We start from the raw sequence: 18,147 nt of genomic DNA on the forward strand, positions 1-18,147 counted from the left end.
TCAGAAGCCTCTGCCGGTGCTAGTTCCCGTGAGACGAGCTCCACATCCGGCCCTGGGGTTCTCTGAGCACCCCTGGCAACCGTTCTAGGTCTTCCTCTGGAACTGAATTTGAGACATCCTGTGTTTGGTTCCCAGAACCCGGCCCTCCCTTAACCTCCCGGCTTCCCATTTATTGAGTGCCTCTGTGGTGCCCAGCCCTGTTCGAGGCACTGGGGGTGGGCTTGGGACAGGGAGAGAGGGCGTACAAAAGAGGGAGACTCCCAACCAGCAAGAAGCTTGGAGCGGGGGTGGGGGGTGGAGAGGGTAGAGTGGCTGATGGCCTAGTGAGAAATTTGGGAGCCCTGCACCCAGATCTGGTGGTGTCTGTATCTGGATTGTCCGAAATCCCAGTGTCCAGGATTTCTACCTCCAGCTGTCATGACTGACACACGTGGCGGTCTGATGTCCCTTTGTGTTCAGCGCCTGAGGCAGTGCCCCCAGAGACTGGCTGGGGTCCTCCTTCCAGCAGGGGACAGTTCCTTCCCAGGGAGTGATCCCTATGAAGTTTGTCTCACCCAGATCCCGGACTCCAAGGGAGCCTGCACTGACTGCCCCTGCATTGTCCCCAGGTTGCCCGGAGGCTGCAAGGGTATGCAGCCCTTGAGACGTCCTCACCCCTCTTAATTACCCCCTCTGCCACTTCCTGGGCCACACGCACCCCCTGGTGGTCGTTACTGGCATTGTCTTTGCTCAGATTTGCCCCCTGCTCTGGAACCCCCTTGGGGCTGTGGGGCCTTTAGGGTTAATTTATCGGTGTTTTACAATCGAGGGCGTAGTTGGAGCCGGACACCCTGGTTTGGCTGCTGTGCCATATCTTAGGAGTCATTTTCCCAAGCCTCCCTGTGGGATAAGTCATGCCCAGCCTCCCGGGAAATCTCTTGTGAGGTCCAAAAGAGTTAAGTGCAGAGAAAATGGTTTCCGAGCACCGCCCCCCCCCACCGCCTCCATTTCAGAAGCCCGCTTCCCCTGTCCAATACCCTGGGATGCAAGGGCACTGGCAGGATCTCCCATCTTGAGGAAAGACTGGGGCCTGGGTGCTCTCTGGGCAGAGCCTGACCTCCAGGATCTCCCCCGCGCTGGCGAGAACCTTCAGTGAATGCAGACAACAGACCCTTGGAGGGGGTCCTGCTAACATCCCACCTCCCTCCCTCCCCTTGCCTCCAGTCTGAGCTCTGCTTTGGAGCAAAACCGTCCACTTGACCCCCGCAGGACTTCGGCGAGAAGGCAGGGCAGCAATGGCACCTCCACTCTGCAGGTGAGGACACTGAAGCTGGGAGCTGCTGGCCCTCTAGGCAGGCTAGGGCTGGACTGGGCTCCCCGGAGGAGGTGAAGCCTTTCAGGGCCTTGAAGCCCCCAGCCTGGAAGGGCTGCCTGCGTAGTGCCCCATTCCTTTGCCAGAGGTCGGGCACACTGACCACTACAGGCTGGCTGACCTCCGGCGCGGAGACCCCCCTCAGCTTTATTCCGGTGCTCTGGGGCTACAGCTGCAGCCAGTCTGGGGACCACCCCAGCAGGTGTGATCACAGAGACAAATATCAGAGCTGGTGGCGGACACGGGAGCGGCCCGGGGTGGGGAAGGCTAAGAGGGGTGGGGCTGATGGCCGGCTCTGAAAGGCCTTCCCAGCAAGCTCAGGGTTTTCTGTCCCAAATGGCCCTTCTGGCCGCTCCCAGCTACTCCTCTGCTGCTCTGCTTCCCTCAGCCTCTGGTCCCCCCGGTGGGGCAGGGCCCCCCCCGGCCTGGCCCACGCTTCCCTGCACCCTCTCGCCAGTTGTCTCAGACTCTCCCCTGCTGTCCCCAGGACCGGCCTTGACCTCGATGATCCCATCTCCCCGGCCCCCTTCCTCCTCCTCCCTGCCCCCTGCCTCCAGCTCCCCACTGTCCCTCTCTGTTGTAGCCCCAGGTGCGGCCCCATGGGTGTCGGGCCGCTCGGCCTTGCGATAGACGAGGTAGCCGGTTGTGGGAAGCCTGTGGACCAGGGCTCCAGGAGACAAGCGGTGGTAGCCCTGTTCCCTGTACAGGAAGAGGCCAAATGTGTCAGGCTGGGTCACTCGGAACTTCGTGGCACAGAGCTGGTTCAGGGTGGCAACTGAGGCCCCTGGGGGCACAGCCAGGGTCTTGGAGGTACAGCCGCTGCTGGGGTCCTGATAGGCCACTCGGAGGAGGTGCTGTGCAGGAGGAGAAGCGAAAACGAGAGCTCAATCCTGCCTGGTATGTATCTGCCCACAGAGCTTGAGGCCCCCAGTGCAGACTCCGCACCGGGTGGTATAGATCCAGCGGTAGAACCAAGTGACAGAAGCTTTTTGGACAAGGTGAGCTTCAAGCAGCGCTCTGAGGAAGGGAGAGAGCTGTGTTGGCTAGTGGGTCATAGCTGCGGGCAGGCCGGGAGGATGGCTCGCGCACGCCCCTGCAGGGAGCCTAACAACCATACTACTCTGTGCTCTCAGCACTCGTCCTGCATGAACTCATTTAAGTCTGACATCCACCCCACGAGGTAAGTACCATGACCTCATTTTATAGATAAAGAAATCGAGGCACAAAGGGGTGACATAACTTGCCCACGCTCCTGCAAACAGAAAGTAGCAGAGCCCGCCCGGACTTGAACCCAGGATCTGGCTACAACGTCTAAACTCTTAACCAAGGCTAGGAAGGATCCCTTGACTGGATGGAGGGGAAGGTGAGGGGAGCATGGGCTGGGAGCCTGACTCCAGGGAAGGCCAGAGCCCCATGTGGGGGCTGGAAGCCAGGATTTGGGGCTTGAGCTTGCCACCCGTGTCCCTTTCCCTCCCCGTGTCTTGTGTGTTTCCTTATCTGTAGAATGGAGAGAGTAATGGTCCTAATAATAGAAACTTCAGAGTTTCTATGAAGCTGCGGGGCTGAGCCCCTAGGGCACGGAGCACGGTGCCGGCACATGGAATGCACCCTGTCTAGAAAGGCTAGGCTTTGACATCGGGTCCACACAGGGTGCTGTTTCTCTGGCACGGTGATGTAGGACCAGAATTCCGCCTGCTGGGTCTCACTGGGAAAAGGAGGGGACTGCGCAGGAAGGTGCCAGAACCAACAGGCACCCCTGCCCCACCCCTACCCCCCACCCCCCACCCCCTGGGGGCTTGGCGGTGGGGGGGGGGTGGGCAACGTGGAGGCCCTGTTACCTGGAAGCTGTGGGTGGCAGGCAGGCGGCGCTGCTCCCAGAGGCTGAGGGAACGTTGTAGCTCCTGGGAGGGGCTCAGGGGGAGCATGTGGGCCTGGTCCAGGCCGCTGAGCAGGGCCAGGCTGGCCGAGAGGCTGGTCAGGTAGTAACCACCTGGGACACGAGGGGAAGAATGTAGCTCAGGCTGAGGGCGGGTGACCCTTCCCCGGCCCCCACCACCTACTCGGGGGCCCCTAAGGCCCCCCGGCCCCCCACAGACAGACAGGCAGACGGCCCGAGGAGGGGCTCCCTCACCCTCTCTGGTGAGCAGGGTGGGCTCCAGAAGCTCTGACATGTACTCAGCCTCCAGCAGCAGCTCGGGAAGGTCGCACTGGGCCAGGACGAGGCTCAGCAGCGGGAGGAACGCATCTGCCCCTGCACCCTCCCCTGTGGGGTGGTAGAGGAGGAAGTTCAGACTCCTCTGGGGTCCCAGGGTCGGTATCCACGCCTTGCCTCATACGGTGACCCTCCCCTCCACCCGCCGGGCCTTGGGTGATGTGGTCTCTATGGCAACCACAGATAGGGGCTGTGGAGAGGAGGCTCTACTCTCTGGGCCTCAGTGGCACCATCTGTGAGATGGGAGTGTTGGACCCATCCCCCCCACCTGTGCTGTTCTGGAATTTCTGCACCACCACCCCTCCCCCCCCCCGACTCGGCAGGGGGCTGGCAGGGAGTGGTAGGAGGGGGCCTACCGGCCTGGGTCCTCAGGGCTGTGTAGAGCAGCTTGCAAGCCTGCAGGAGCCGCTTGACCTGGGCACTGGGTGAGTAGGCACGGAGCAGCTGCAGCAGCTTCTGACGCACCTGCTCCATCTCTCCCGGGGAGGGCAGGCTCAGGTGGAACCCAAAGGCTCCGGGGCCCTGGGACCGAGCCAGGCGGAGGCCCTCAGCCAGGCGGCCCAGGGAGCCGTCCGCGGAAAGCCGGCGCCGCAGGCGGGCCGCCAGGATGGGCCTGAGAGGCTTGAGCACGGAGCGATGCAGAGACTTCTCCAAGATGTGTTCTGCGGGGGAGAGGCGGCCAGGGTCAGGGGAACGAGGGCGCGAGTGGGAGCCAGAGTCCCAGGGCGGGGGTGTGGGGGGGGTGTAGTCGGGGAGGAAGAGAGGTGAAAGGGAGGGGGAGACCTGGGGAGGTGGGAGAATAGCAGGGGAGAGGCGGGGAATGGGTAGCGCTGGAATGAATGGAGAGGTGGGCCGAGCCCGTGAAGCCTGGGCCGGAGTCTCACCCAGTCTCTCAGGTGGCAGCAGCTTCTCAGGGCTCAGCTCCGCGCTCAGCATGGCCCGAGCCCGGCTCAGCGCCTCTCGGACACCCTGCAGCTCCCGGGGCTCGGGGCCGGCCCGCACCTGGGTCAGCAGGTCCTGCACCAGCTGGCCGACGGCCGTGTGTCGGTCCTCCACCAGCGCCGTGGCTGCCCGGCCCACCTGCCGCTCCGGGGCCAGCAGGGAGCAGAAGGCAGAGCTCATGGACCGAAGCAGCGGCCGCCGGCGGCGGCCCAGGCGGGGTGAGGTGGCCGGGCTTCCCCGGGACCCTGGCGCCCCCTCTTCTTCTGAGCTGCTGGGGGAGCCACAGTCTACCTCCTGGAGGGAGGGCAGGGGTGGGAGGCTGGGGCTGGCACTCCCTGGCACACGGTACCCCACAGAGCTCTCCCTCCGCAGAAGCTGGTGAGGGGGTAACCTTTCTGTCTGGTTGGGGGCTGCCCCCGGCAGCACGGGGACCGGGGGAGGTGGCATGGCAGGTGGAGACAGAGGGCTGGAGGTCTCCGTGGACACGCGTACTTTGAAGCTCCTCTTGAATTTCTCCCGCTTGGTGGGGCCCAGGTCCCCTGGGAACAGGGGATTGAAGAAGCACAGGGCGGCTCCTGTGCCCTGGTCCAGCTCTTGCGGGGACCGGGGCTTCAGCCGGGGCAGCAGCGGGCCTTCAGACAGGCCCGGCTGAGCCTTGGTATTGAGGGAGGAGCTCCAGAACTCTAGGGAAGAGAAAGCATTTGGGGGTCTCAGGGAGGCTCGGGGAGGGTGCCCGACCGAGGGAAAGGCACAGGCTCAGGCTGTGTGCCCATGTGCTGTGCCTTCTCTTTCCCCCTTGGCCTCAGCTTGTCCATCTGTGCAATGGGTAGCAGAGGACCCCTTACCGATGCCCAGATGGGAGATGGCTTCCAGTTCCTTGTGGGTGGCTGCCTGGCAGATGGCTCTGGGGAGCTGGAGTGGGAGGAGAAGGATGTCCCTGAGGCCAGAGAGGGAAACAGAAAGCCAGGGGTGAGGGATGTTCAGGGTTCTGGGGGCTAGCAGGACCTGGAGGGGCTGGGAGGACAGGATGTCCCAGGGAGCAGGGACCAACGCAGACCAGGCGCCCTGCGGCCAGGCTCACCGGGTATGGCAGTAGGCACAGATGAGCTGGACCAGGTCTGGGAACGTGAGCTCTGAGCCCTCCAAGGAGACGCCTGAGAGACGGACGGGAAGTGTGGTTGTTTTCTGGGGAACACCCCTGTGCCCTGCCCTGACTGCTTCCAGCCCCTGCCCCCCCGGCCAGTCCGGCTCACCCCCAGGGCTCTCCTGGATGTAGTGGCTAGAGACAAACGAAGGGCCGCTGGCCTCAGGCAGCCTCACGCACAGGGCCTGGCACCCACGAGTGTTAGATTTCCGCACCAGGAACGTCTGCAAGGGACAGGGGTCGGGGGCTCGGGACCTCCGTGTCCAGCCTCTCTCCCCGCCACCCTCCGCTGGCCAGTCCTGGGGTCAGGGGCCAGACTCACCCCCGGGGGCTCAGTCCTCAGCACGTGCAGTGCAGCCGCCGCGTTGGCCCGGAGCTGCAGCCACACGGGCCGTGTGCGCAGCAAGCGCTCCCGCAGGCTCACGGTGCGCCCGGGCCGCTGGGGCCCGCCCGCCGGCCCCCCGCTGGCCCCAGGCACGTCGTAGAGCGGGTCCTGGGCTGGCCTAGGAGTGGTCACCAGATTGGAGCAGGGGTCCGGGGGGTGGGACCCTTGCCCGACCCTTTCCTCCTTCTCTGCCCTGGGACAGACTGCCGTCCCTCCCTGCCCCACCGGGCTGCCCTTCGAACTTCACTAACTTTTCTCTCTCCGGGTGCCCAGGTGCGAAGTTGGACAGGCTGGGGGCTCCGAGAGGGCCTGCTTCTGGCTCCCCAGGGGTTTCCATGGCTGGGAGCTCCTTCGGTTTCTCCCGGTTTCTCCCAGGATTCAGGAAGAGAATCCAGCCCCCAAGGCAACAGCGCGCTCACATTCCCGGTGGTGAGTAACACTTCCTGAGGGCGGTTCGCCCTGTCACGCCCCGCCAGTTAACTCTTGTGTGTCCACTCAGCCTGGGCAGTGCCCACTTCCTCTTTGTTCTGGGCCCAGCCTAAGGGGGCAGGCATCCCCCTCCGTAGAAGTGCCACCCCGGGAGCCCCAGCTGCGGGGCCACCACCCCCGCACAGTGCATCCTGAAGCCTTAGCAGCCTCCCCAAACCACACAGGCAGGCGGGAAGGGGTTAAGCCGGGCCCTTCTGGGTCCCCACAGGCCCAAGTCTTGCCCCTGGGGCACCTTTAAGTCTGTGGTCAATTGCTCATCTGTGCGTGGTCTTGGGGTCAGCCCTGTGGGAGAGCACCCCCTGCTGGTCACAGATGACTCATCCCCCAGCCTAACTCGGGTTTTGGAATATCAGGTTGCTATGGAGAAAGGATGCTGTGTCTCCATGGAAACTAACCCCTTTGCTTAACTGAGGTTCTGGGGGTGGTTCTAACACTCGGCGCTAAATGGGGGGGGGGGGGGTTTGGTTGTGAGGTCGTCAGCACACAGTGCTGCCAGCTGCCTCCTACGCACACAGGCCTGGCCAGCCTGCCTCACCAATCTGCCAAGTGACTGGGGCAGGTGCAGGCATGACCCAGTCTCCAAGCACAGAGCACACGGTCCCCTTCTCCACCCCAGAACACGTGGTCTGCCTGTGCCACATGTTGCTTTGGGCTTTGCTCACGAGCCCCTGGTCATCCAGGGCCCGGTCCCCCACTCCTGGAGGGTATGGTGGGAGAGCCGCCCCCTTACCCTCTCGTTACCCCGACTCAGAGCAGGTAGGCTCCTGCTGTAGGAAGGTACCAGGGACCTCAGAAGACACTGCCCGACTCAGGCTCCCCCCATGAGAGCCCTGATTCCCTTGCAAGGCATAAATCAGACACACATAGGTCATAGCAGAGTCCCAAGAAAGGTTTTAATTCCAGTCCCTGAAATCTGGGAGACAGATACCAAGAACCTCCTTGAGAAGACTCGGGGAGCCTTCTCATCTCTAGCGACAGCCAGGAGAGACAGGCCCCCCAAATATAATTCCTGGGTCAGAGATCCCACGAAGTGGGGCCCAGATCACTGGCTCAGTGACTGGTCCGAGGTCAGCAGAGAGGATGTTGCTTTGGCTTAAGATGAGCCACATCTTCTTTGTCTGGGAGGGCACAGAGGAGGCTGACCTTTGGGAGGGGAAGGTGGCGGGCTCACTGGGGACGGAGGAGACAGTCTTGCCTGGCTAGGGCGGCTCTGGGCCACAGCTGTGCAGGCCTCCGAGGAGGGCAGAGGAGTCCAGACCAGTGGTGGCTGGAGAGGAAGGCCCAGCAGCAGCACCAGGGAGCTGCCTGGCTAGACCCTGAGGGGTTTGTCAGTCCGCCTTCCCACAGCAGGAAAATGCAAATCCTGGGGTTGCTGCCAGCTGTTCTGAGGGGCCCCTAGGCTCTGAACGGCAGGGTCAAGGTCCTGAGGGAAGGCGGGAGGGGGAAAATCGCCACAGGTGAAAAGGTGAACCAAAAAGGGAGGAGCACCATTGCCTGTGGGGGGCTGGGAGGAGCAGCCTAGGTCTGGCCCAGGGCAGCTCTGCAGCCATGGGCCCACCAGGGCCACCCCACTGCTGGGGCTCAGCATTCCAGCCCTCCCTGACCAGTGCTGGTTGTGGGGGGCTCCGTCCCCTAGCCCCATCGACCTAGAGCTTCCCCACCCCCACCCTGGCTCCTGCTCCCCAAACTCCCAAAGTGCCCTCAGACCCAGACCGTTCTAACTGGGGCCACTGATGTGACACAAGCACTGCCTCTTTCTGGGCTCCTTTCTAGGAGGCTGGGCTGGGGGAGTGGGGCGGCAGGAGGCAGAGCAGCTCCTGTGGTTCTTACCATCTGCTTTTCTCTTCTGAGGGGACACAGCCGCCCTAGCCTGGGTGGGTGAGAAGAAGAGCCCCCCTTGAGAGTCTGCCTCCAGCTTGGCAAGTGCCCTCCTCCACATCAGCCTCTGGTGAGGGCGGGGGGAGGCTGCCGGGTCAGTGCTGCATCCACACGGGTGGGGAGCGGAGGACCCTTTCTAGGCAAGGCTGTGATGCGGTCTCCCAGTCAGAGGCCAGGCCAGCCCAGCTGCCTTCCCGCCTGCCCTCCCTCCCTTCCTCCTATCCCATCAAAACCTGCCCTGGAAGGAGGAAGGGGCTGACACAGACTAAAAGGTCCCTCTTGCAGGGAAGCCTCAGGCAAAGGGGGGCCTGTGAGCTGACAGCGATGCCAGGGGACCTGGCCTGAAGGCAGGGGGTGCCGAGAGACGAGCAGAGCTCTCAGGCCCTCAGGAAGCCCACGTGTGGTGAGCCTGCAAGACCAAAGCAGGGGGTGCCGGCCCCACCTTTTTGATAGCCGTCCAGTCCTCCAGGATGTCAATCTCCTGCAGCATGTACACGATGTAAGGACCTGCAGCGGGGGTCAAGGAAAGCAGGAAGCCCAGTGGAGGGGGTAGGCAACAGGCCTCTGCCCCGGGGCTCCAACACTTGGGGGAGGCGGCACCACAGTGGGGAGGGGCTCAGGACCAGAGTTAGAAAGCAGGCTCCGCCTCCTACCTCTTGGTTCCCATGTTCTTGGGGGGGGGGGGTTACGGAGCCACACCCCTACCTACCCTTGGCTCCCCCTCACCTCCTCTCTCCAGTTTAAAGGTCAGCAGTCCGACACCCATCCCACCCACTCAGGGACCTTGCTCCTTCTGTTCTGACCCCTCATCCGGCCCCTTCTACACATACACTCCAGTCTCTTCCATCGTGGAGGTGACCCTCCCTTGGTCTCACACTCCCCTCTGGGGACCATCCGCTCTGTCCTCTGTACCTGATACCTGCATGCCCTCACCTCCATTCCCCCGTCAAGGCCTTGCAGCCCTGTCTCCTCCCTCCCTGCCTGGACTGCCTGCCATCACCAGGCAGCCAGCGCCCCGAGAACCTGAGGCCACGGGAACACCCGGTGTGGAGACAAGGGCATGAGAATTCCATTCAAGTCCGTGCTGGACGACGTCAGGAGGGACAGAGGCTCAGCAGACCCTGGGCTGAAAGGGCTCATGCCTAAGGTGACAGGCAACTATTCCTATATGGGATGCGGGTGCCCCCAGTTTAGGCCACGGGGGTGCAGAGGAGAGAGAAGCCATAGCCACTGGGGAGGCGGGGGGGAAACCAGGAGAGGCTTCACAGAGGAGGTAACATGTGAGACAAGCACCGGAGGGGCAGAGATGGGCAGCAAGGCATCCCGAGGGTGGAAAGTGGGGGTGGGTGGGGTGGTGGGACAGTCTGGGACCTGTCCGGGATGGGACGTTGTGGGAAAGCCAGAAGGGCCTCAAAAGAAGTTATGGGGAGTCACTGAATGGACGCTCCTGGGTCTCTAGGGTCCACACAGCCCAGGAGAGACCCAGGGCCCCACAGAAACTCCCTGACGGTTGGATTTGCCTGGACAGGGCTGCGTGAGGCCAAACGACCATAAATGCGTCTAGTCTGACTCTGTCTTCCGTGTCCTCCACCCCCTCCCCCAGTCTGGACGTCCTGCCCGGTTTGGGTGCTCGTGGGTGGAAGGATACCAGAAACGAGAGGCGCCTTCTTCCTCTTGCTGGGCGGCAGAGAATCCCAAGTCTTTGCGCTGCTTCCGGCATGGAGTCTGTCATCCCACCACTCTGTGCCCCCAGACCCGGAGTTAGGAGCGAGGCGCCGGAGCCCCCGGGGCACCCTACCCTCGTAGCCTGGGCCTTTTACGCGAGCCAGGCCGGCCCTGACCCCTCCTCTGCCTCCCGCGGCGGTGGAGGGCACCCTCGCCCGGGGCTTGGAAGCCGAGCTCAGGCCCAGATGGCACAGCTGTGCAGGCCGAGGAGAGAGGTCGCTGCACTTTGGTGAGCCCGGTTTCTTCAACTGTTTAGGGGACAGTGGGACAATGACAATTCTGGCCTCTTTAGGACCCCATACGAACACAGGCGCTGTGGACGCAGAAGGGACTGTGGCTATTGTACGGGTGGGTGCGTCAGAATGACACCTCCTGTCCTGGAAAGAGAGCAGGGGCCGAGGAGGGTACGGAGACCCATTCTTTGTGAGCCTCCACTCTACACCAGGCACTGGGCCGGGTCCTTTCTGTGCCTGGTTCCACTTAGTCCCCACAGTGACCCCAAGAAGCAGGTCCTCCTCCACGCCCCTCGGGCGGGCAGGGCAGCGGAGGCCCCGCCAAGGGGTGGGCACGGACAGAGCAGGGCCCAGGGCAGCCTCACCAGAGCTGATGTCCAGGCTCTGGCGGTCCTCTTCCAGCCTCTGGATCCGCTCCTGCAGCTCCCCCTGCAGGGTGTCGTAGAGCAGCAGCTTCTCGCTCTGGAAGGGGCGGGGCCGCTCAGCAGGGCTGCAGGGCCCAGCCACTTCCGTCTGCCTTCCCCGCGCCCAGCCCCATTCACCTCCAGGTGCTGCTTGGCTCCCTGCAGCTCACACTCGTACTTATTCCGGATCACATCCAGGCAGAAGCCCTTGTAGATCCCTGCAGGGGGAGGGAGACGGGAGGCCCCGCTTGGCCAGGGACCCGGGGCTCCAAAGAGGGGAGCCAGGAGCAAGGCTGGGCGGGGCAGGGATGAGAAAAGAAGGGAAGCATGGGCTCTGGCAGAGGAGGAGGGAGGGGGTCCAGAGCACAGGACAGCCCGCAGACCTGCCACCTGAATGCGGATCTTGAGGCTCCGCTGCAGCCCCCCCAGAGGCTCTGTGTATTCAGGGGCTCTCTCAGCCCCCACTTCCTCCAGCCGCACCCTCAGCTGACTCAGCCGTTCCCTGAACAACCTGGGGGGTAAAAGGCAGCACGTCTGTCCCCCAGACACGAGGCCAAGCGCCTGCTCCGTGGCGGGCCCCGCGCGTGAGGCCCTCGGCCGCCCCTGCCCCGCACCAGGCCTGCTGCCTCCTCACCCCGGGTTCCCGAAGACCCAGCCCTGGGCGCCCCCCACTCACTTCTCCTTCAGCTCTGAGAACTGCTTCTCCAGGTCCAGCATCTCGTTGACGCACTCGCCGCGGCGCCGCTCGTAGTCCTCGTCGTCCATCTCTGGGACAAGAGGCCGGTCAGGGCTGGCTGAGGAGGAGCGGGTGGGCACCGGGGTGTATGCCGCGGGGGCTCACCTGAGCTCTCCTCCTCTGACTCAGTCTGGCTGCCACTCCGTTCCTCCTCGCTCTCTTCCTCCTCCCCATTCATCTCAGCGGCTGAATCACCCTCTGCTTCCATCTCTTCCGTGTCTTTGCCTGCAGGCTGCACGGGCATCTGGGCTCTGGGAGAAGGAGGGGAGCCATCACTTGCCACTGCCCTTAGTTCCAAGCAGGAGACCGGCCCTGCCGGGAGTCAAACCAAGCCCTGTCTGTACATCTCCCAGAAGCCTGGGAGCCGTGGAAACGCTCACATCCTTGGACACTGCTGGCAATCCCAGTCTGCGGAATGCCGGCCAAGGGGATGGTCCAGAAGATGGGAAACACCGAGGATGGGTTCCCCACTGCCTCTGGGACTGGGCCCAAACTTGTGACTGCACTGGTCCATTTTCCTCACCCCACTGTCTAAGGGTCAGTCGTTAAGTACACCATTCCTTCCTCCTCTTTACGCCTTCCTGCTGATCTCTCTGCCTGGAATGACCTCACTTTTCTTTTGGAGAACATTCTGCAATCCTCTTGTCCTCTCACTGTGCTCTGGGTCAAAGCCCATGTCCTTCTGCTTCCTCTGGAGCCTCATGCTAACAGCATCCCCATCTCCACTGCTCCTGCAGCTCTCCCTCTTGATGGCTCCTTCCCATGAAACTTCAGGCGTGATCAGTGCTACCCGCCCACCCCCCCCCCCCCATTTAGAAACAGCAGAAGCACAAGACCTTGCCCCATTCCACTTAACCGCTCCCCATCTCCCACCTCACAGCTACACTCTTCAAGGCTCTGGCTGTTCCTACTCTTGAATTCCCCAGGGTGTTCCATTCCATTTCTCTACGCATCGCCCTCGGCTGAGGCGAATCACGTGGCCTTAAGCGACAACCTCCTTGTGCCCAGTGCCGGTATTTTTTAGTGCTTATCTTAGTTGACTTCTCAGCAACAATGAACACTATTAATCATTCCTTCTTCTAGATACTCATCTGATATTTACTAAAGGTCTAATATACGCCAGGTACCGTCAGACAGTACGGCAGACGCTGTGCTCAACGAGGCAAATAAACAACTTGAGACAGACGTCAAGTTTACAGGTTCCTGGGAGAGAGGCAGAGAAGTAGAACTGTACTGTGGTGTGAGAAGAGTTAAGACTGGGGAGGGGGGCATATGGCAGAGCCGTCTAACTGGAACCTGGAGCTTGCTCCAACAGTGAGGGCTTACAGAGGAAGATCCTTGCTGCATCAGCAGGGAGGGCTTGCAGACAGATGAGCTGGGATGGCTGGGGAGGGAACTTTCCAAGCAGACCGAATAGCATGTACAGAGACCCCAAAACGAGAGAAAGGGCAGGGTTGGGGGCAGAGGAGTGTAAGCCTCAGAGAGAAGTCTGGGCTGCAGAGATGTGATGGTCATCAGCATATAGTGAGTTCTTCAGGCCTTGGGAGAGGGTGCAACCAGCAGGGCAGAATGTGTGGAGAAGAAGTCCATGATGGAACTCCCAGGGTCACCAAAGGGACAGATGATGAAACCCCTGCAAAGGAGAAGGAAATTAGCAAGAGGCGGAAGAGGAAAAATTCAGTCATGGGAGAAAGAATTTTAGGAGGAAGGAGCGGTAACAATGCTGCCAAGACGTCACCTACGAGGAAGACTAAAGAGTCCTCTCAACAGATGATCTCTCTGCCTACTGGAGGCTTCTATTTGGTGATGTTCTTCCCACTTCCCCGGGCATGGCTTTGTAGTCCTTTACACGCATGTAGACACCACTCCCTCCAGGAAGCCCTATTTATTTACATGTCCTCCCTGCCCATTTTCACGTTTGCCCAACCAGGCTGTAAGCCTCACCAGGGCAGGGATGCACATGTACCTTATTCATCCGGCATAGTACTTACTCACTTCACGGCTAGAGCATGTGCGAATGCAAACTCAACAAAGCACACTCTTGGGGCGCCTGGGTGGCTCAGTCAGTTGAGCGACTGACTTCGGCTCAGGTCATGATCTGGCGGTTTGTGAGTTCAAGCCCCTCTCCCAGCTCTATGCTGAGAGCTCAGAGCCTGGAACCGGCTTCAGATTCTGTCTCCCTCTCTCTCTCTCTCTGCCCCTCCCCCGCTCAAGCTCGCCCGCGTTCTCTCTCTCTCAGAAATAAACATAAAAAAAATTAAACAAAGCACACTCTTTCAGGGCAGGCATTTATTTCTTGGTCGCCCCAGGGCCCTGTAGTGGTAGCAAACCCACCAGGTACTGTTCACTTCCCTCGACACCAATTCCAGTTCTGTAAAATAACTGGCTCACGGGACAGTTTAGTCACATTCCTCAATGATTTCACAAATGATCTGAACCTGACCTGAAAACCCTCAGTTCTCCAAACCAGCCTCATCTTTCCCGTTGTCAAGCCCCAGTTCCTGCAGTTCCCAAATTTTGCCATCCCTCTTCATTGTTAAATATATACGTTTACTCTGTCTCCAGCGGTCTCTGATTCTAACGAGTGAGCCAATTTAATCACAACCTCCCCTCCTTACCCTGGTGCAAAAAGAGGGTAACCCTCGCCATTCTGAGTGTTGTAAAGATTGCAAGGGATAAGGGACGGAAAGGAAACTTGTAAGGCGCTGGGCACACTCAATTTATATTTTTAGAAAGTGAGCAAGCATTTCGAGGGCAGGCCTCTACAGAAGACCGATTCTTCTCCCTCGAGGAAGCCAACCCAGACCCTGCGCGGCGCGGCGCGCCAGGACCCTCCCGCCCGGTTCCATTCCCGTCTGCGCCGGCGCCGCGGGCGGGGCAATCACTGGCTCTTCGGCGGCCAGCTGCGGCCCCGCGGCGCCGCACGCGTCCGGCCGGTTAGGTCCCCGCTTCCGCCCTGACTGGGCTAGCTCCGACCCACTGGCCAGAGGGGCCGAACCAGGTGCCATGAGCAGCGTTACGCACCGCGGCGAGTGGGGCCTCCGGGTTGACGTCTGAAACTCCCTAAGAGGTGCCCGCGGCCGCCGGGCTCCCGGAAGCGTCGCGCCCTTGCCTCTTCCCCGGGAGGCGGGGCCCGCCTCACTTCCGTGTACGCGATCAGGAGGCGCCCGTCGCCGAGCTCACACTTGGGCAGCTGGGGGCGAGGCATGCTGGGATACCGCGGGGCCGGTCTCCATGGCAACCGGCCGACATTCGCGCAGGCCTACCGCTGGTGGAGAAGGCCCTTGTGGTTTTCTTGCCCCGCTGTCCGCGCCCCTCGGTCCGCAGCTACCTCGTTCCCCGGTCCCCCCGCCCCTCGCGTGAAAGGGAAGAACCCGCGACCCCACCCCCTGCACGCCAGGTTCGGGAGAGTAATGGAGCCAGCTGTAGGTGTGAACACTCATTTATTTACATATGGTCATCGGTAGGCAAATAGCCCAGCCCAGCCTGCTCGAGGGTACAGATCTGGCACGGAACCTGCAGACTCTTCCTTTCTCCAGAGCTCCTGAAGGCGGAGGCCTGGAAGAACCAGGAGGTGTAGGCTTCTGCCCGAAAGCTAAGAAGTAAATCCAACGCCTCCATCTGATTTCTTTCCAAAAAGTTCATTTTGTTAAGTCCTCCGACTTCCCAGTTCTGCCCTGTTCATACTCTTTGCTCTCCTACTGCCCACCCACCCAAGATTGTTAATAATAATAACAACAATAATACTGTAATAATATTAATAATACTTCACATTTGTACGAAGCTTACAGAATGTTTTCACATGTAGCATCTCATCTGAGCCTCCCAACAGTTCTGTGAGGTAGGTATTTTTCACCTCCCTTTTTACAGATGGGATAACTGAGGCTCAGAGAGGAAATGGGATTTGCTCAAGGCCACACAGCTAGTTAGTGGTAAAGCTAGGACTTGATCCCAGCACCCCATATTCAAGTCCAGTGTTCCAACACCACAGCTACCACTGTAAAGTGGAGTGACATTTCTTACCCCTGTCAGGCCTGAGGGACGGCCTAAGGAGGGAAGAGGCTGAGACTTCTCGGACTAGGGGAGGGAAGCGCTCAGCAGTGACGAGGGGAGTCGGGGTACTTGGCCTTCAACTCCTGTTTGAACTGGCGGTAAAGGATCTTATTGTGCTGATTTTCGGCCTCCTTTTGGGGATGGAACTTCAGAGCTTCCTTGAAGCCCTTATGAACCAGGAAACCTTCGTTCAGCACCTCGAAATCAAATCCTGCCACGTGCAGCTCACAGGCCTGTTGGGGGAGAGACAGGTCAGCGAAGTTGGATGACACTTCTAGGGCCAAGACTGACATCCCTAAAGCCTCTCTCCAGCATCCCCACTCCTCTGGAGGCATCCTGGATCTTCCACACCATCCAGCCACCTCCTGAACTATGACTGTCCTTCCTCATTGGCTCTTTTCCATCCAGGACTACTCATAGCTCCCAGAGCCCACCATTCCTCCTACCCCCTTTCCCCTGCCCTCTCCCTTTTGGGCACCTGGCTGATGCGATTGAAGCCGTACTGCCGAAAGCGCTCGTCGAAAGTGGGCACCTTGCCTCCGGCCACGTAGAATGGTTCCCAGGGGTCCTGCCAGGGAACCACATAGGCAGGCCTCAGCAAGGTCTCTTCTGGCAGGTTGACCCAGCGGGAGTAGTTGGTGGGCGCCTGGCAGGGCGTGCACAGCCCGTAATAGAAGGGCCGCACCTCGCCTACTTGATAGAGCTGCAACAGCTCGTTCTTGTTCGTGGGCATGCGGCGTGCTCGGCGGATCTCAAAGGCGGGCACCACCAGCGCTGTGCCCGCCCACTGCTTGCTCTGATCCAACATTTCCCTCAGTCCTCTCCATAGCCCCTCGCTGGGCACCATGTCCACGTCGATTACCAGGGCATAGTTGGCCCCCTCACGGGCCAGATTCCTCAGCAGATTATTGGGGTAGGAGACATTGGTGCCCAGCGCATAGTTGATCCCGGGCTGGGCCACCCTGGCTAGCTTGTCAAAGACCTCCTGGCAGGACCGCAGCAGGGCAAACTCCCCCGGTTCCCGGGGATCGGGCACAGCGGCCTCATAGCGCGAGGGGCACACAAGGTGCATGGCCACCCTGGCGCGCATATCAGGGCAGTGGCTGCTCAGCGCGTAGGTCAGCACCGTGGCTAGCTGCGCCTCCTCCTTGGTGGCCGCGAACACCGACACGGACAGCGGGCCCTCCCAGCGCTCCAACAGGCCCGACAGGTGCAGCAGGTTGTCTACGCTGGCATGCGTGGCCAGGATCACATCATTGGGGTCCATGGTGGTCTTCAGGAGGCCCCTGTAGACTCGGTAGTCGCCACTGGCGTCCAGGACGCCTCCAGAGGCCAGAGCGGTACGGAGCTGCGCCTTGACCTGGTCCACGGACCGCGGGGACGGGGGAAAGAACTCGAAATACTGGTCTTGCTCCTCCTGCCCGTGCAGCCCGGACAGCAGCGACAGGTAGAGCAGCTGCAGCATCGCCACCAGCATTAGCGCGGCCAGAAGCAGCTGGTAGAAGGCGCACCGGATGGCGTAGGACATCTGCATGGCTCTCGGGGCTCCGAGCGCGCAGCAGGGACCACCGGGCCGCAGCCTTTGCCAGCCGCCGCAAGCCCGGATTTACCGCAGCCTGCCGAGCGCAGCCGAAGCGAGCCGAGGCGAGCCGAGCCCGGCGTAGCATCCCCTCCCGAGAGGGGCTCGGGGTGCGCCAGCTCGCCCCCTGCGCGCGAGGAGGAGCTACTGCATCCGCCGCCGCGCCGCGCTTTGCAAACCCTGAAAGTGCCCGCGGCCGCGCCTGCCGGGCTCCCGGGGGTATGCACCCCTCCCTCCGGGTCAGTGCGAGACCCCCTGGACCAGGCGCGTCCTGAAACCCCGGCGCGCTCGCCCCCGCCTTAGGGAGGGGAAACCGTGGCAGAGCTCGGTTGCAGCTTGGTGAAGGATGGCGCGGGTTCGCGGCTGCGGCGGGCGGGAAGGAACACAAAAAGCCCCTTTCTTTCCACTTTCTCTCCCTCCGCCAGCTCCTGCGAAATCCACACTGTAGAGTGGATGCTGGGGGCTCGGAAGGTGCGGAAGAGATGAGAGATAAGGGTGTGTGGAACAAGACGCCTTACGTGGGACGAGGTGGCCGAGTGGTTAAGGCGATGGACTGCTAATCCATTGTGCTTTGCACGCGTGGGTTCGAATCCCATCCTCGTCGGTCGCGTTTTACACGGCGTGAGGGGTGTACTTTTCTGCTTTCCTATAGGAAAGGGGCCAGAGGTTCAGCGGCACCCAGAAGACCCGAATTGGAATTCTGGCTGATGCCAGACTTGTGACCACTATGTCATCTGCAGTAATTAGAGAGGCCACTCGGGAGGTGCCACCCTAGTGTCCAAAGTAGTGGAATTTGGAAATGGTGAGTGTGATCACTTAAATAATTACTCTTTTCAGCCCACTGATTCCCCTCCCGCTAGCAATTCTCCCAGAGCGGACACCATGTGTCCACACACCTCTCCCCTCCTCCCCAACACAGTTTAAGCAGGAGACCTACAAGATTCTAACAGTAGCTAACGTATACAGAAGGCGCTTAATACGTGTTTGTGAAATAATTGATCCATGGACTGTTCAGA

The 18,147-nt window shown here is 61.1% G+C and overlaps 3 protein-coding genes and 1 non-coding gene across 7 annotated transcripts; 1 reads left to right on the top strand and 3 right to left on the bottom strand.

The window, feature by feature from the left end:
- Positions 1–1,468: 1,468 nt before the first annotated feature.
- Positions 1,469–6,863, bottom strand: RIN1 (Ras and Rab interactor 1). Of its 2 annotated transcripts, XM_042906737.1 has the most exons (11): positions 6,756–6,863; positions 6,286–6,477; positions 5,972–6,152; positions 5,759–5,873; positions 5,587–5,659; positions 5,351–5,442; positions 4,448–5,188; positions 3,920–4,225; positions 3,483–3,614; positions 3,190–3,341; positions 1,469–2,205 (listed from the first exon to the last, which is right to left on the bottom strand). In XM_042906737.1, the coding sequence occupies exons 2-11, from the start codon at positions 6,369–6,371 to the stop codon at positions 1,711–1,713; spliced, it is 2,373 nt and encodes a 790-aa protein (XP_042762671.1). In that variant the 5' UTR covers positions 6,372–6,477; positions 6,756–6,863; the 3' UTR covers positions 1,469–1,710. The 2 variants fall into 2 exon arrangements, with proteins under 2 accessions (XP_042762671.1, XP_042762670.1); XM_042906736.1 differs by having other exon boundaries at positions 6,286–6,863.
- A 528-nt stretch (positions 6,864–7,391) lies between these two features.
- Positions 7,392–14,652, bottom strand: BRMS1 (BRMS1 transcriptional repressor and anoikis regulator). Of its 3 annotated transcripts, none has more exons than XM_042906269.1 (11): positions 14,524–14,652; positions 12,826–13,132; positions 11,605–11,750; positions 11,440–11,530; positions 11,147–11,274; positions 10,902–10,981; positions 10,725–10,821; positions 10,050–10,142; positions 8,844–8,908; positions 8,354–8,393; positions 7,392–7,666 (listed from the first exon to the last, which is right to left on the bottom strand). In XM_042906269.1, the coding sequence occupies exons 3-11, from the start codon at positions 11,741–11,743 to the stop codon at positions 7,617–7,619; spliced, it is 783 nt and encodes a 260-aa protein (XP_042762203.1). In that variant the 5' UTR covers positions 11,744–11,750; positions 12,826–13,132; positions 14,524–14,652; the 3' UTR covers positions 7,392–7,616. The 3 variants fall into 3 exon arrangements, with proteins under 3 accessions (XP_042762203.1, XP_042762205.1, XP_042762204.1); XM_042906271.1 differs by having other exon boundaries at positions 7,392–7,946; positions 14,524–14,651; XM_042906270.1 differs by lacking the exon at positions 12,826–13,132.
- A 446-nt stretch (positions 14,653–15,098) lies between these two features.
- On the bottom strand, positions 15,099–17,177 carry B4GAT1 (beta-1,4-glucuronyltransferase 1). Its single transcript, XM_042904856.1, has 2 exons — positions 16,031–17,177; positions 15,099–15,785 (listed from the first exon to the last, which is right to left on the bottom strand). The coding sequence occupies exons 1-2, from the start codon at positions 17,084–17,086 to the stop codon at positions 15,594–15,596; spliced, it is 1,248 nt and encodes a 415-aa protein (XP_042760790.1). The 5' UTR covers positions 17,087–17,177; the 3' UTR covers positions 15,099–15,593.
- A 476-nt stretch (positions 17,178–17,653) lies between these two features.
- On the top strand, positions 17,654–17,735 carry TRNAS-GCU. The gene has a single exon. It is a non-coding gene; the product is annotated as a tRNA-Ser (tRNA).
- The last annotated feature ends 412 nt before the right edge of the window (positions 17,736–18,147 follow it).

The sequence above is a fragment of the Panthera leo genome, chromosome D1, assembly GCF_018350215.1.
Source record: "Panthera leo isolate Ple1 chromosome D1, P.leo_Ple1_pat1.1, whole genome shotgun sequence".
NCBI classification, from domain to species: Eukaryota; Metazoa; Chordata; class Mammalia; order Carnivora; family Felidae; genus Panthera; species Panthera leo.